Genomic DNA, 13,846 nt, shown 5'->3' with positions numbered 1-13,846 from the left:
CAAAGATACAAGCCATAAATTGGGATGATTGGTCGCAAGAATCGGCCAAAATTGCTATCATAAGGAGGACTTGGAAGTGAGACATCTCATGTTATTCTAATTGGCGCCCGGAGGAGGCTCAAGCCCCTCCTAGCCCTAACGACGGATATTGTGGCTGAGCCTCTGGAAATGACCTCGGGAGATAACATTGAAGACCCTGAATATATCCACAGGTACGAAGTACAGAGTACAGAGAAGAGATCTTAAAAAACATCGTATATCAGGGGAATATGAGCACTACACAACTATATCCAACTTGGATTCGCCGTAGAGTAGAGAGTAGAGATGAAGAGCAATTCAACAATTCATAAGGAAAAGACAACATTCCAATCCGAGAGTACAATAATTAAGAAAGGTCGAAACGACAATGCACGCCATCTATCAACAAGATTGCCCTACCCACTACACCATACAGAAAGTTTAGATTCTGTCCTATATTCGAAAGTCATGACGAGAGGACCCGCGGGGGAGGTCATAGGGGTTATCGAGCGGAAAGAGATGTTGACATCCTGTCTCTCTTTACCTCGACATAGTGGGGCTTTTTTTCTCTCTCTTCTTCTGTCACTTTGTGCCAAAAAGAAAATAAGAGATTTACAGTGCCTTGCCACCGACGAAGTTGGACCAGGTGCGGACCTCGGAGGGAATTCCCTCACCGCGGGGCAGCTTCTCGCTCATGCACTGAGCGAAGAGCTGGGCAGTCTATAGAGAGAATCGGTTAGTAACTTGAATCATTATGAGCATCAGCACTTGAAAACATACCTTAGGCTCCATGAAGAGAGGCACGCTGAAATCGACAGCGTTGCGACGCATAACATAGTCCTCATCAAGCTGGGTCTTGCCACGGGTCTTGGCAAGGTTGAAGCAGCCACGGATGTCGTACTTCTGGAACACCTCACGGAGAGCACGCTTGTCCTTCTTGGGGAACTCAATCAGCTGCACGGAGACGTTGGCGGCGGACTCGAGGTGATCCTTAACCACGGGGTTGACGGCGAAGAACTTGTAGCCAAGAGGGTTCAAGTACTCGATAATCTTGGCGAGGTAGGGCTGGGCGATATCACCGCCGAGCAAGATACCCTCACCGGGCTCGGGCATGCGGAAGTTCATGGTGGACTGGAGGGAAGACCAGTAGGCCTCAACCAGATCCTTACCGAAGCAAGCAATCTCACCGGTGGAGGACATCTCGACGCCCAGGAAGGGGTCGGCACCAGCTAGACGGGTCCAGGAGAATTGGGGAACCTTAGTGGCAAGGTAGTCACGCTTCACCTTCATGAGGTCGACGGGCTCGGGGACATCACGGCCGACGAGAGCCTTGGTGGCGACATCGATGAAGTTGGTACCCAGGACCTTGCTGACGAAGGGGAAGGAGCGGGAGGCGCGCAGGTTGCACTCAATAACCTTGAGCGTGGGCTCGGCACCCTCCTGATCGGCCTTGATGATCTGCATGTTGAAGGGACCAGTGATGTTCCAGGCCTTGGCGACCTTCTCGGCGATCTCCTTGACGCGGGCCATGATGGGCTCTGGGATGTTGGCAGGGGGCAGGACAAGGGTGGCATCACCGGAGTGAACACCAGCGGGCTCGACGTGCTCGGAGACGGCGTGGACAATCAGCTTACCGTTGGAAGCAACGGCATCCACATCGATCTCCTCGGCACCCTCGATGAACTTGGTGATGACGACGGGGTGGTCAGGGGAAACGGCAGCGGCGTTCAGGAGCTTCTCCTTGAGCTCATCGACACCGTAGATGACGTTCATGGCGGCACCGGACAGGACGTAACTAGGACGAACCAGGACGGGGTAACCAACAGTGTCGGCAAAGGTCTCGGCATCAGCGACAGAGGTCAGTTCCTTCCAGGCGGGCTGGTCGACACCAATGCTATCGAGGATAGAGGAGAACTTGTGACGGTCCTCGGCCTTGTCAATGTCCAGAGGGTTGGTACCTAGGATAGTAGCACCACCGGTCTCTTGCAGACGGAGGGCAATGTTCTGAGGCAGCTGACCACCGACAGAGACAACGACACCGCTAGCGGCCTCGAGGTCGTAGATATCCATAACACGCTCGTAGCTAAGCTCCTCGAAGTACAGCTTGTCAGCGGTATCGAAGTCAGTGGAGTAGGTCTCGGGGTTGTAGTTGATCATAACGGTCTTCTTGCCCATCTCGCGGAGGGAGAGAGTGGCGTTAACAGCGCACCAATCGAACTCGACGGAGCTACCGATACGGTACACACCGCTGCCCAGAATGATAGTTCCGTGGTCATCGAAGGTAACATCGTGGGAGGAGGCGTTGTAGGTGGTGTAGAGGTAGTTGGTGTCGGCAGGGAACTCGGCAGCAAGGGTGTCGATCTTCTTAACCCAAGGGGTGATGCCGAAGGACTTACGGCGGGCACGAACATCATCCTCGGTGGATCCAACAAGGAGAGAGATCTGCTTATCAGAGAAACCGAGCTTCTTGGCCTTCATCAGGATCTCCTGCTTGAGGCCGAAGAGGCTGCCGATCTCCTTAAGCTCGTTGTTACAATCCACAATGTTCTGGATCTTGTACAAGAACCACTTGTCGATCTTGGTCAGCTCGTGGACCTTATCAACGGAGTAGTTCTCGTGGAGCATAGCCTGTCCAACGGCCAACCAGCGGCGATCGGTGGGGTTGCGGAGAGTCTCATCGAGGTCATCGAACTTATCGCCCTGGAGACCAAGGTATTGAGGGTCAACCTGACGGATGGCCTTCTGCAGGGACTCCTCCCAGGTACGACCAATAGCCATAACCTCACCAACCGACTTCATGGCGGAGCCAATGTCGCGGTTGACGTGCTGGAACTTGCTCAAGTCCCAGCGGGGAATCTTAGTGACGACGTAGTCCAGACTGGGCTCGAAGTTGGCGGTGGTGGTCTTGGTAACGGCGTTGGGGAGCTCGGGAAGAGTGTGTCCCAAGCCAATCTTAGCCGCGGTGTAAGCAAGCGGGTAACCGGTGGCCTTGGAAGCCAGAGCGGACGAACGCGAAAGACGAGCGTTGACCTCGATGACACGGTAGTCAAGTCCATCGGGCTGCAGAGCATACTGGACATTGCACTCGCCAACGACGCCCAAGTGACGGACAATCTTGATGGCAGCAGTGCGGAGCATATGGTACTCCTCATCAGACAGAGTCTGACTAGGGGCAACAACGATACTGTCACCGGTGTGGATTCCGAGGGGGTCGAAGTTCTCCATGTTGCAAACGGTAATACAGTTGTTGGCAGCGTCACGGACAACCTCGTACTCAACCTCCTTCCAGCCCTTGAGGGACTTCTCGACGAGAATCTGGGGGAGAGAGACAGAGAGCGGGAGGACAAGTCACGGAGCTCATCGGGGTTGGAAGCGAAGCCAGAACCCAGACCACCAAGGGCGTAAGCAGACCGGACAATGATGGGGTAGCCAACCTCCTCGGCAGCCTTTAGAGCGTCCTCGACAGTCTCGACGGCTGTCGATTCGGCAATAGGAATATCGATCTCGTTCAAGGCCTGGGCGAAGAGGTCACGGTCCTCACTGGTCTCCAGGGTCTTGATAGGGGTACCGAGCACCTTGACACCGTAGCGTTCAAATGTGCCCATGCGGTTCATCTGCACACCCAGGTTCAGGGCGGTCTGACCACCGAAGGTGAGGAGAATACCATCAGGGCGCTCGCGCTCAATGACGTGGGTAACATATTCGGGGGTGACGGGGAGGTAGTAGACTTCATCCGCAAGCTTGTGGTCGGTCTGGATAGTCGCGATGTTGGGGTTGATCAGGATTGAGTGAACGCCGGCTTCCTTGAGAGCCTTGAGGGCTTGAGAGCCTGTTTGATCCCACAGTCAAAAGATTAGTTACTGTCATTTGAATTTATTTCTAGGGGTTTCCCCGCAGAAAAGCTTCCCGTGTAGACCCCCATGGGGGGACTGACGCGGTGATCCAATCGCGCGAACTTTTCATCTCCAGGTGGTTCCAACTTACCAGAGTAATCGAATTCTCCAGCTTGTCCAATGCTCAGACCACCACTACCAATGACGAGGACCTTCTTGACATCGACGAGGTTGCTACCGGTGGACACCGCACCGCTAGCGAGGTAAGACTCGGCGGCCGGGGGGCTGCTGAGAAGCCAAGCGGTTCAAGGTGCTGGAGAAAGAACGGAGCTGCTGAGACCGCGCCGTGGGGATCTTCTGCAGGCGTAGAGTCGAGGTCGTCGAACGGACGGACTGAGTTGAGAATGCGCGGAGAGAGAGTGCCGGGCGGGTTTCAGCAATGCAGCGCTGGCGCAGCAGGGCGGCGGCCTGCCCACATCGAGCAGCAAGAACCATTGCGCACCGAAGGTAATGTTTCAATTGCTGGGAGATGTGTTGAGGATGAGTCTACGCTTTGATGGGGATTCTTTTTTTTCCGCCACGAAGTCGGTAATTGGCTCGTTCCCTTCACCGTATACGGCTCCACTTTTGAAGGACAAGGGAAAGCCGGGGGGATATTGGGGATTATACCTAGAAATAGGTAGTTAGTTATAGATCTAAAGGATCTAATATTGAATATACCAACAATTGATATAGAAGAGGTTGGTTTGTTTTGATGTTCCTCCTTTCTCCTTTTTTGGTCCTTTTTTGTTATAATATTTTTTTCTTTTTTTTTTTTTTTTTTTTTTTTTTTGACAGTGATGAGTCAAAAACCTGGATGTGGAGACGGGGTTCTCTCGGCAAATACCTACCTATCTTTTGATGTATACCAAATCCTATGCCCAGGTGTATACTAAGTAAATCCTAGGTAATTATCTTTTGTTACATAGATATAAATTGTCATATAGAAGTTATAGGGTTCATAGAAGGCAATTGGGAGCTTCCAGCAAGTACATCATGCGCATCACTCAGTGATGATCTACCACTTGGACAATGCCGATGCCGGACCCCAATCCTATCTCTTATCTCTAAATTTCAAGCAACCATATTACACCACAACCCTAATTGATTGTAAATTAGCTACCCTTTTTTACTACAATCTTAGTTACTCCAACCCTATGTGTGTAGGATTTGCTTGTTGCTCAATGAACAACTAGGGGGTACTTAGGACTGCTTAGTGATCGGCTCACTCATCACTCAGTATTCTTAGAGTAAGTTATTAGTTGATGTGTGTGGTTAGTATACCCTTTACTCCGGTAGCCACTATGAGGTCCCAGGAAGGTATGATCTGTGGAGTATTTTATAGAAGCCATAAGAGTGTCCCTTGACAAATCACTGCATGCATCAAAAGAGAGAAGAACTCGGCTTGGTTCTACTAGTGGCATCCACAAAAGGATTGATAGAAAGATGAGGCCACGAACCGTCAATTCACGTCTTGCATCAGAATCTCTTGGGTAATATCGTCTAAAAGAAGAGAAATCTAACTCACAATGTAGGCCACGAATGGACCGCTAGTTTGTGCCATCCCGAACACAACATCAGTCCGAGAATCGGGCGCATAAACATGGGATGAATGAGGGTATATTTGGGATTGAATCTCGAGTTTGCCGGACCGCAGCCTAACATGCTCAAGATAGGGCAATAGGACAAAGAGAAGTTGCACGTACAGATGTAGGAGTCGAAACTTTCTCCGCCTGCTGCTCTTGTTGCAGTGTTTCTGTCGCAAGTATCGCGGGGGTGTTATCATTTCGGGTTGACACCCAGCAATTAATAAACAAGAAGAAAAGCAATAGTGCAGAGGAAGTGTTGAAACGATAATAGCGACATGAAGCGGCATCAAATATTGACGGCAGACAGGGTAAACAGCCACATAGGGAGATGCGGCAAGACAGATCATGATCCTATAAAGCAGTCTCAGAATCGCCAAGATGGAATAGTCAGAACTGGAAATGGAGACATACAAGACCAGATTATGATAGAGCCCCATATTTTGTAACATGCGCTCTGGGAGACGCAAAAAGTAGGCCCGGAATATGTAGTGGAGATCTTGATTCCCCAAGCTATCTTTGGCCCGAACCCGGACCAAGCCTGCAGCTCGGGTAGAGTTGACAATGACAGCTCGGAGAGTACCAAAATTCCAGAATCTTTGAATAGAAACTAAAAACCCTGAATTCCCTGAACCCACTTATTCTAACACAGTCCTAGGAAAGATATCCCAAAACGAAGGTCAGGTGCTTCTTCGGCCATTGCATCTGCGTGGGATATGCATACCGAAGCTAGTAGCAGTGATTTCTATCGACTCGCCAAAAAGCGCATGGCAAATAGAGGAGATGAAAGAAGGCTGGCTGTCCTTTACTAGCGTACCATCATCGAACCCGATAGATACGGTGGAAATTACGAACCTATCGATGGTTGTAGGAAAATGGGAGGATATATTGGTGAATATATACTTTGGACATAGCCAGCTCTAACAATATTAGGATCCTGACCTACTATTGGGTGAATAATATAGTAGATAAGCACATAAGAGAAATGAAAGTGTCGTTCATTTCTAGTAGAAAGTCCAATATTTAGTTGCTCCCTCCAATGTTGTGTACAGCCGGATATAGTGATACGCTTTTTGTGTCAATCGAGTGAAATGTAAATTGGTTTGAGATGATACCATGTCCTCAAAATCGGCCAAACCTCAACTCCTGCACTAAAATATCGACGTGCGTAGCTTGTAAGTTGAAATTAGATGATAGGGCACATTACACATTAAGGAGACTATTATAGTAAATACAACAATTATTCTACAACCCCCACTCTCCCATTCAAACCTGACCAAGGACCACTCGGTTGCTTCTCAATCCGAGACCCACCCCTCGACATCCCTTTCGCGGAGCGAGCATCGGAGGCGCATGAATCCGACCCATCTCGGTTCTCCCGACCCTCCAGCATAACCTCATCAAGGTCCTGATTGAGGGTTTTACATACATCAGTAAGAGTCTGTCGGGCGTCCTGCGCAACCTCAGTACCGAATGCGATCTTTTGCTGAACAAAGCCTCGTCCGTTGGCAGTTGCAGCATTGGAGGCAAATGCCCATGCTCCAGCAAGACCAACAACCTCATCCGGGGTCTGATCGGAGGTCTGGGTCTGGATTCGCGAGCTGAGAGCAGTAGCCCGCGGCTGGCGGGCGGGAGTGGGGTATTCGGGGAGTAGGTGGGATTCGTCACTTAGGCGATTGAGTGCACGGAGGGTCGTGGACTTTTCTTTTGAGAGTAAGCCAGATAAGTAGGATTTTTGGAGAGCCAGCGACTTTTGAATCTTAAGTAGTGGGACCAGGTTTTCGCTTGTAAATGACAGAACATCAATTGGGTTGGGTGGTGGGATCTCTGGTATGACAAGTTCGTTTTTGTTGGTTGATCTTGACGAAGGCTTCTGGGTCACATTGACTGGCTGACAAGCCCTGGAGGCAGCGTCGAGGAGATCTCTCCGGGCTCGCAGATATGCGGCATATTGCTCCGTAATTTGGATCTTGCGATTCTCTAACCCCTGCTGGGCCTCTTCGATTTCCTCCGGAGGAAGCTCTTGAAGCAGACTCTGATCCGGATCCCCTTGACCAACCAGGCGTTCCTCCACCCATTGTACTAGCTCATCCCGGGTCGTTTGTAATGCTTTTGCTTTGGCATCTGAAGTCTCGGCTCGAGGATCATGCTGTGCCTTGGCTTTCTCAAACAATTGCTTTTGGCGATCTAATTCAGTTCTCGCGCGGACAACCGCTCTCTCCAGGCTATGCACTAGTTCATCCAAGTCCGTTTCAGAGCCATTGCATCCCGCATCTGCATCTACCTCCGGCAACAGCATGTGCTCCCCATCGTTGACAACGTCCTCCAAGCTGCCCGAATCGCGTGTTTTAATTTCTTCAAGATAACTCTGAAACACCTGTAACTTGGTATAGCGGCGTCGGTCGCGTAAAAGGGCAAGGTATTCACGAAGTTCGGTGCCGGGCTCTTGCAGATCCGCATCGTCGGAAGGGCGGTTCGAGGTCATCCTTTGGCGCCTTAACGAGGCGACCTTCTCAGACGCCGAAGCGAACTCTTTGCGGGCTGCAACATTGGCCGCCAATGCCTTTAGATAATCCTTTCTCAACCCGGTGAGGTCGGTGGGGATCCGTTTGACTTCGGCAACACAATCGGTCGAGGCACACAGGGCGAGGTGGGATTGAGCATGATCGCTTGATTGATCGTCGAATTCGATAAATGAGCGCAAATAAGACGTCAGCGCCTGGCGAATTTGAAGGGTTTCCTGGCGCGACCTGACGTAAGGAGCGAGCGGTTTCAGAATGGGTGGAATGTGGGTAGCATCAGGGGAGATGGGTCGGGCCATGGTTTCATTGGGCAGGGGTTTAGAGTGCCCCAGGTGGCTATGTAAAAGCTTAGATATCTGGGAGAGACAAGCTGAGGCCCTCACAGGCCTTAGAAGACTTCACTGCCACAATCCACAGTGATATGAGATTGAAGTTGTTTACCCAGTTCTTTCGTGGATCGCAGGCTTATGTAACCTGCAGATCATCCCGAGGGCCCGGGGACCAAAGTGGAGCTTATTGTTTTGCAGTGAGCATCTCCAGGGCTACCTAGGTATGATATGTTAAGTATGATGATATGACTTTCTTTGGAGGCTTATAGGAGGTTGAAGACATTGATCGACGATGGCATGAGCCCATTATTGTTCAATTTACCAGATAGCTCCAATTGAGACATCTAATATGCCTCAAAAGGGGTCTGAGCACCCATGTATGTCTACGTACTATCTCCGTTCATTTGTACAATTAAAAGTAACTTACAACATAGTTAGATTAGTTAGTTAACAAAAAATATCGATGAATTGTGTCATAAGGCAGCTATTGGATAGTTCCGCTAGTACCCATGTACCCAGGGTAAGTAGTTGTACATAACTAGTTAACTAACTAACTAGTTAACTAGTTATTTAGTGTACATGCCTGGAATGTTCACCATATTATCTCCAGAGCTACGATGTGCATGTACATCCAATGCAGATTACGTGCACGGCCCAATCAAAGTCACAAAGGATAAAACATTTCACGGCAAGAGAGAAGCCCAACTTCTCAGCTCTCTCTCTCTCTCTCTCTCTCTCTACCTATCTCTACCTATCTCTTCCTATTTCTTCCTGCCTTTTGAGAAAAATCCCCCTCCCGAAACGAGTCCTTTAACCCCACCCATAATTGGTATGTTTCAAGAATATCCCTAGAATTGCATCAAGGGGTGTTTTGATTCATATTTCTGGAAATTTGACTGTTACTGATTATTTATCCCAAGGCTGAAACACTTATAGTTCAGTCCTTTTGACTCACATGCCGACTCCAGGTGCACAGCAAAAAACTTACCGTTAAGCAATATCATCAGAACATATTTGATAGTCATGGCTCCCGACTTGGGCGCTGTTTCCAACTCTACTATGGCACGACCTCGTGCAGCAACATCTGCACCCGCTATGGCATCGCAGTCTCCGACACCCCGACAACCAATAAATGGTCCTCATATTTCTACAGCACTTCCGCCCCCAGGAAGTCCACCACTGGGAACGGGAGATTACGGCATCACAAGTACCGCTCAGGGTAAGTCCATAGTGGCAGGAACCACTTTGATGAGCTCCCCGACTAACAGAACAAGGGCCATTGCGTCATCCTCAGCCGCTGACGCCTTCGGATCTCCATCTAGTGCTTGAGAAAGAGCAAGAAGCAATGGTGAGTGGGATCCTAGAGCCCCGGAGTATACATCTCCGTGGACCCCTCAACCGCTGACGCAGCAAATCTCCCCGCAGGTGAATCGATTGACTCGAGAGCTATCTATTCTTCGCCAGCAGACGGCATCCGTGGCATCGACAGCATCCTCCACCTCGACATTTAACGAGGTAGATCGCGCACAGGCATCACCTACCCTCAGCAGTTCACTCCAATCTCATTCTGCGCGACGGAACCGGTCCAATTCGAGCCTCAGTTCACATGCTTCAGCAAACCAGGCCCCACAGTCTGCAAGTGTCACTGGAATTGCACCCTCGCGAGACATCCCGTATCGAACGGTTCGCAGCCGTGAGCCATCCCTCACATCGCGCCGACCCTCTATCGGATCACTATCCTCGTTCTCCAACAATAATAGCAGCGTCTACCCCCACCGGAACTCGGTGTCCCAGACCCATCTAGGCCATTCACCTGGAGGCTCGCTGTCGCGGTTTGAGGAGGCCACACATCATAGGTTGGAGGTGGAATACATGAAGCGGGAGAATGAACACCTGAGGAGGCGTGTGCGGGATCTGGAGCAGACTTTAAAGAGACAAAAGGAGGATTCAACAAGTGAGGCTTCTGCTACACCATCTGAAAGAATCATTGATGCCTGATTCAACTTCCGTTGCAACCCATATCATTCTTTCACATTGCACATTGCCACCATGGAGGCAGTACCCAACATTTTCATATTGGGAGGTTTGCAGGCAAACACGTTCAACGCAATCCTATATTATTTTTTTTTTTAGCATGTGAAATTCATTTTCCAGGCAGCTCGATTGACAATGATGTAGACCAAAAAGAAAAAAAGAAAAAGAAAAAGAAATTAACTATGTGAGGCGGTGCAACAGCCCCGCCATACGTCACCACGTCACCTGTGGCGCAGTCTGGGTTGTTAGTTAAATAAGTCACATCCCACCTGGGAAATGCTGTGACGCTTAGATTTCTTTTTGCAAGTTTCTTATTTTCTATTTTCTCCTCTATCTAATATCATGTCTCACTCTACCGTTCACGTTTCTGGTATCTCGTCAACAACCTCCGAGAAGGAGGTTCGCGACTTCTTCAGTTTCTGGTACATTGTCACAATTATTACTTTAACTATTTGACAACATGCTAATTTGAAACAGTGGAAAGATTGTTACTCTCTCAATCACCCCAGTCTCTGGTGAAGCCGATGCTCAAAAGTCCGCCACTGTGACCTTTGAAAAGGAGGCGTAAGCTACCCCCGCACCCGCAATCAGCCCACATGAAAAACCAAAAACTAACCCAATTCTTCCCGACAGTGCTGCTAAAACTGCGCTCCTCCTTGATCAGACCCAACTTGGCACTTCCGCCGTGCACGTCGAAGCAGCCCACAACATCGAAGACCTAGCCGGCTCCCAAGCAACCGGCACAGGCACCGAAACCAAGGAAGAAGAGAACCACATCGCACAAGAAGACAAGCCCCGATCCCGCATTGTCGCCGAGTACCTGGCACACGGGTACGTTGTGAGCGACAATGCGATCATGAAAGCGATCGCGCTGGACCAGAAGCACGGAGTCTCGAACCGCTTCACGTCGGCCCTTACAAACTTCGATAAGAAGTACAATGCCACCGAGCGCGCTCGCGGCATCGATGATAGCTACAAGATCTCCACTAAAGCCGCTACTGGCTGGCGCGGCCTGAGCTCGTACTTCGAGAAGGCTCTGGAGCACCCATCCGGTCAGAAGCTGCGTGACTTCTATGTTCAGACTGATAAGCAGGTGCGTGATATTCACACTGAGGCTCGTCGTCTGGCGGATCTGAAGCAGGCTAAGGCTGGTGAGGCGGAGGGTGCTGCTGTCCCTCCTGCTGCTGTCCCTGCTGCTGCCCCTGGTGTTACTGTTGCAGAGCCCGCTGCTGTTCCTTCTCAGACTGAGGCTGCTGCTGCGCCCTCTGAGAAGGTGTAAGGGTTCCTAGGATTGAGATCTTAACTTAATGAGGACATGAATATCTGTGTTGGGTGTGTTTCCTTTGTGTCTATTGCTTTGTCTTTTTACTTCTCACGATGCCATGCCATGCAGTGTTCATAGCTCTTTTTCTTTTTTCTTTTCTCTTTCTGCCTGTGTGATATGGGCACTTGTTACAAGTAAAGCCTTTGGTAACTACGGATCTCCCAATAAGCAATACAAATGGACATAAAAATTGATTTCACTCCCAAGATCCAATGTATTGTTTTACTAAGTACATAACTCAAAAACAGAATAGTTATTTCAGCTTATTCTTCATGATATCATTATCCAAAATTCCAAAAAAGAAAACAAGTATCCTTCCAAGAAATACCCTATCTCAATGTTGTTTTCCCTTGGTGTACTTGTCCGCCTCAATCTTCTCTAGCGGGTGTTCGGGGTTGCTCGTCAGGACATTGTCCCTGAAGGACTCTGACGAATGTTCCGAGAACTCAGGTGCTGGGTGTTTGCCGACGTCGGTCTTGCCAGAGCCGGGGGTATCCTGCAGCTGGGCACCAGATTGGCGCTCCGGAGGGGGGATTGGCGGCCGGAGTAGGGAGCAGACATTGTAGAGATTGTAGGATTGGGATTGATATACTTGATGTACTTGATGTACTAAAGAGAGGGATTAGGGAAATGAAGTATGAGATGATATGGTGATCTTGATAGTACTGACCTTCAATTGATGTAGTTGATGTAGTTGATGTAGTATGGATGTACAATAATTGTGTCTAAACAATAAAAAGTGTACGAAGGAATGCTCCTTTTATTTGATTTGGGGAAAATCAACCTGACGTTTCTAAACCGGTTAGGGTTCATCATCATGACGTTCTGGAGTGGCCTCCATTCTAACATGATATTGATGTTAACTACTATCACTACAATAACTACAATAATTACAATAACTATTACAACGACAACGACATACAAAGTACAAAGTACCATGTATTTCAACGCTGGACTGTACTCGAATCTTGAATTGCAGGTTGTACTACGAGGGTATATAGCCATAGATCCTTACTATACGCACATCAGTACAGCACTATTTCCTCAATTTCTTTGCTTTCCAAATATCAGCCTTATTTATAACATAGCAAGCTAGTATTACACATGGTCAATTGCCCATTTCCATCCATTGCATTGTCATTCTACCTGCCCAGTGATGTACTATACAGTATTGAAATCGAAAGTGCATGGAAAGACTATGACAGCAAGAGCAAGAGGACCCCAAAGTACTTCTTCTATCTCATGAATGACTCTAGAATCTGCCTTGTCTTATAACATAGATACACACGGATCATCAAGTTGGTCCCAAAAGTGAGCCGCACCGACATCCGGACCGGATAATTGCCTCTCAGGCATATGACGTCATCCATCACGTTTGTTTCGACCTCACATCTTGCTTTTACACTGTTTTCATATCACATCAGCTTGGCGATACAGTAGGTGGAAACGTTCTTGGAGGTAATGGAGTGAGTGCCAGTGCATGGATTTCCTCGGTGACAACCTACTAGTAAACTGGTGAGACACATGACTTGATGTTCATGACCCATCCCTGCCTGATAAGTCCTCCAGCCACTCGGACCAACTGGTTCTTGACATTCAAGCCGACTGCCATTTCCAGCTCTAGGGTGGTGTGGCGAGGGTTCATCTAGACGGTTTCCAGATAATGGGTTCGTATAAGTACATCATGCCAGTGAGCTTCGGCATTGAGAGCCTTCAGTACTCACACAAGGGTCGAAAGCTTGTCTCGATCACCGAGCCATCCCACGACGACAGTGGCCTAAAGGGGTTGAGGGTGTTGCTCTCAAGACCATATTTACGGGCCATATTGTTGAAGAAATCATTCTTCCATGTTCTGGGTGCCTTGTTGGGTGTATATCTACATGAGTGGTCTTAAAAGGTGTTAAAGATATAGATTCAGTTCCCAGTCCACCTATGTGGCTGGTACCTACGAGACTACAGGCTCCAGAACTGGAATCCAACATTCGTAGCATGGCTGATGTACTATATCATGAGGAAACAAGGGTGTCTTCAGGGGAATCTGTGCATCGAAGAGGATTAGAAGGCGGGGTGGGAGGGGAGATGCCCTCGAGCAGAATGTCCACGGGTAGGACTTTTAAGAGTACATCAGCGAGAGCATGACAGGAAAAAGACATGGCGAAAG

At 49.2% G+C, this 13,846-nt stretch overlaps 5 protein-coding genes across 5 annotated transcripts; 2 read left to right on the top strand and 3 right to left on the bottom strand.

The window, feature by feature from the left end:
* Positions 1–630: 630 nt before the first annotated feature.
* On the bottom strand, positions 631–4,346 carry N7516_006204 (carbamoyl-phosphate synthase (glutamine-hydrolyzing) CPA2; the record flags this gene model as incomplete). The annotated part of the gene is made up of 5 exons (XM_057218924.1): positions 631–738; positions 799–3,333; positions 3,453–3,847; positions 4,003–4,136; positions 4,192–4,346. The coding sequence occupies 5 exons, from the start codon at positions 4,344–4,346 to the stop codon at positions 631–633; spliced, it is 3,327 nt and encodes a 1,108-aa protein (XP_057073015.1).
* Positions 4,347–6,716: 2,370 nt separating this feature from the next.
* On the bottom strand, positions 6,717–8,297 carry N7516_006203 (uncharacterized protein; the record flags this gene model as incomplete). The annotated part of the gene is made up of 1 exon (XM_057218923.1): positions 6,717–8,297. One exon carries the CDS (start codon positions 8,295–8,297, stop codon positions 6,717–6,719), a length of 1,581 nt encoding a protein of 526 aa, XP_057073014.1.
* Positions 8,298–9,350: 1,053 nt separating this feature from the next.
* On the top strand, positions 9,351–10,325 carry N7516_006202 (uncharacterized protein; the record flags this gene model as incomplete). Its single annotated transcript, XM_057218922.1, has 3 exons — positions 9,351–9,546; positions 9,602–9,675; positions 9,753–10,325. The coding sequence occupies 3 exons, from the start codon at positions 9,351–9,353 to the stop codon at positions 10,323–10,325; spliced, it is 843 nt and encodes a 280-aa protein (XP_057073013.1).
* A 378-nt stretch (positions 10,326–10,703) lies between these two features.
* vip1 (putative actin cytoskeleton protein (VIP1)) lies at positions 10,704–11,634 on the top strand (the record flags this gene model as incomplete). The annotated part of the gene is made up of 3 exons (XM_057218921.1): positions 10,704–10,783; positions 10,839–10,925; positions 10,995–11,634. Coding segments are annotated over 3 exons (807 nt in total), but the record flags the coding sequence as incomplete, so codon positions are not given.
* A 1,555-nt stretch (positions 11,635–13,189) lies between these two features.
* N7516_006200 (uncharacterized protein) lies at positions 13,190–13,509 on the bottom strand (the record flags this gene model as incomplete). Its single annotated transcript, XM_057218920.1, has 2 exons — positions 13,190–13,330; positions 13,438–13,509. The coding sequence occupies 2 exons, from the start codon at positions 13,507–13,509 to the stop codon at positions 13,190–13,192; spliced, it is 213 nt and encodes a 70-aa protein (XP_057073011.1).
* Between the last annotated feature and the right edge of the window lie 337 nt (positions 13,510–13,846).

The sequence above is a fragment of the Penicillium verrucosum genome (genome assembly GCF_028828655.1).
Source record: "Penicillium verrucosum strain IBT 35672 chromosome Unknown utg000002l_segment0_segment0, whole genome shotgun sequence".
NCBI lineage: Eukaryota > Fungi > Ascomycota > Eurotiomycetes > Eurotiales > Aspergillaceae > Penicillium > Penicillium verrucosum.
The sequence above is the reverse complement of the archived record's forward strand: the minus strand, read 5'-3'. Positions and strand labels throughout refer to the sequence as shown.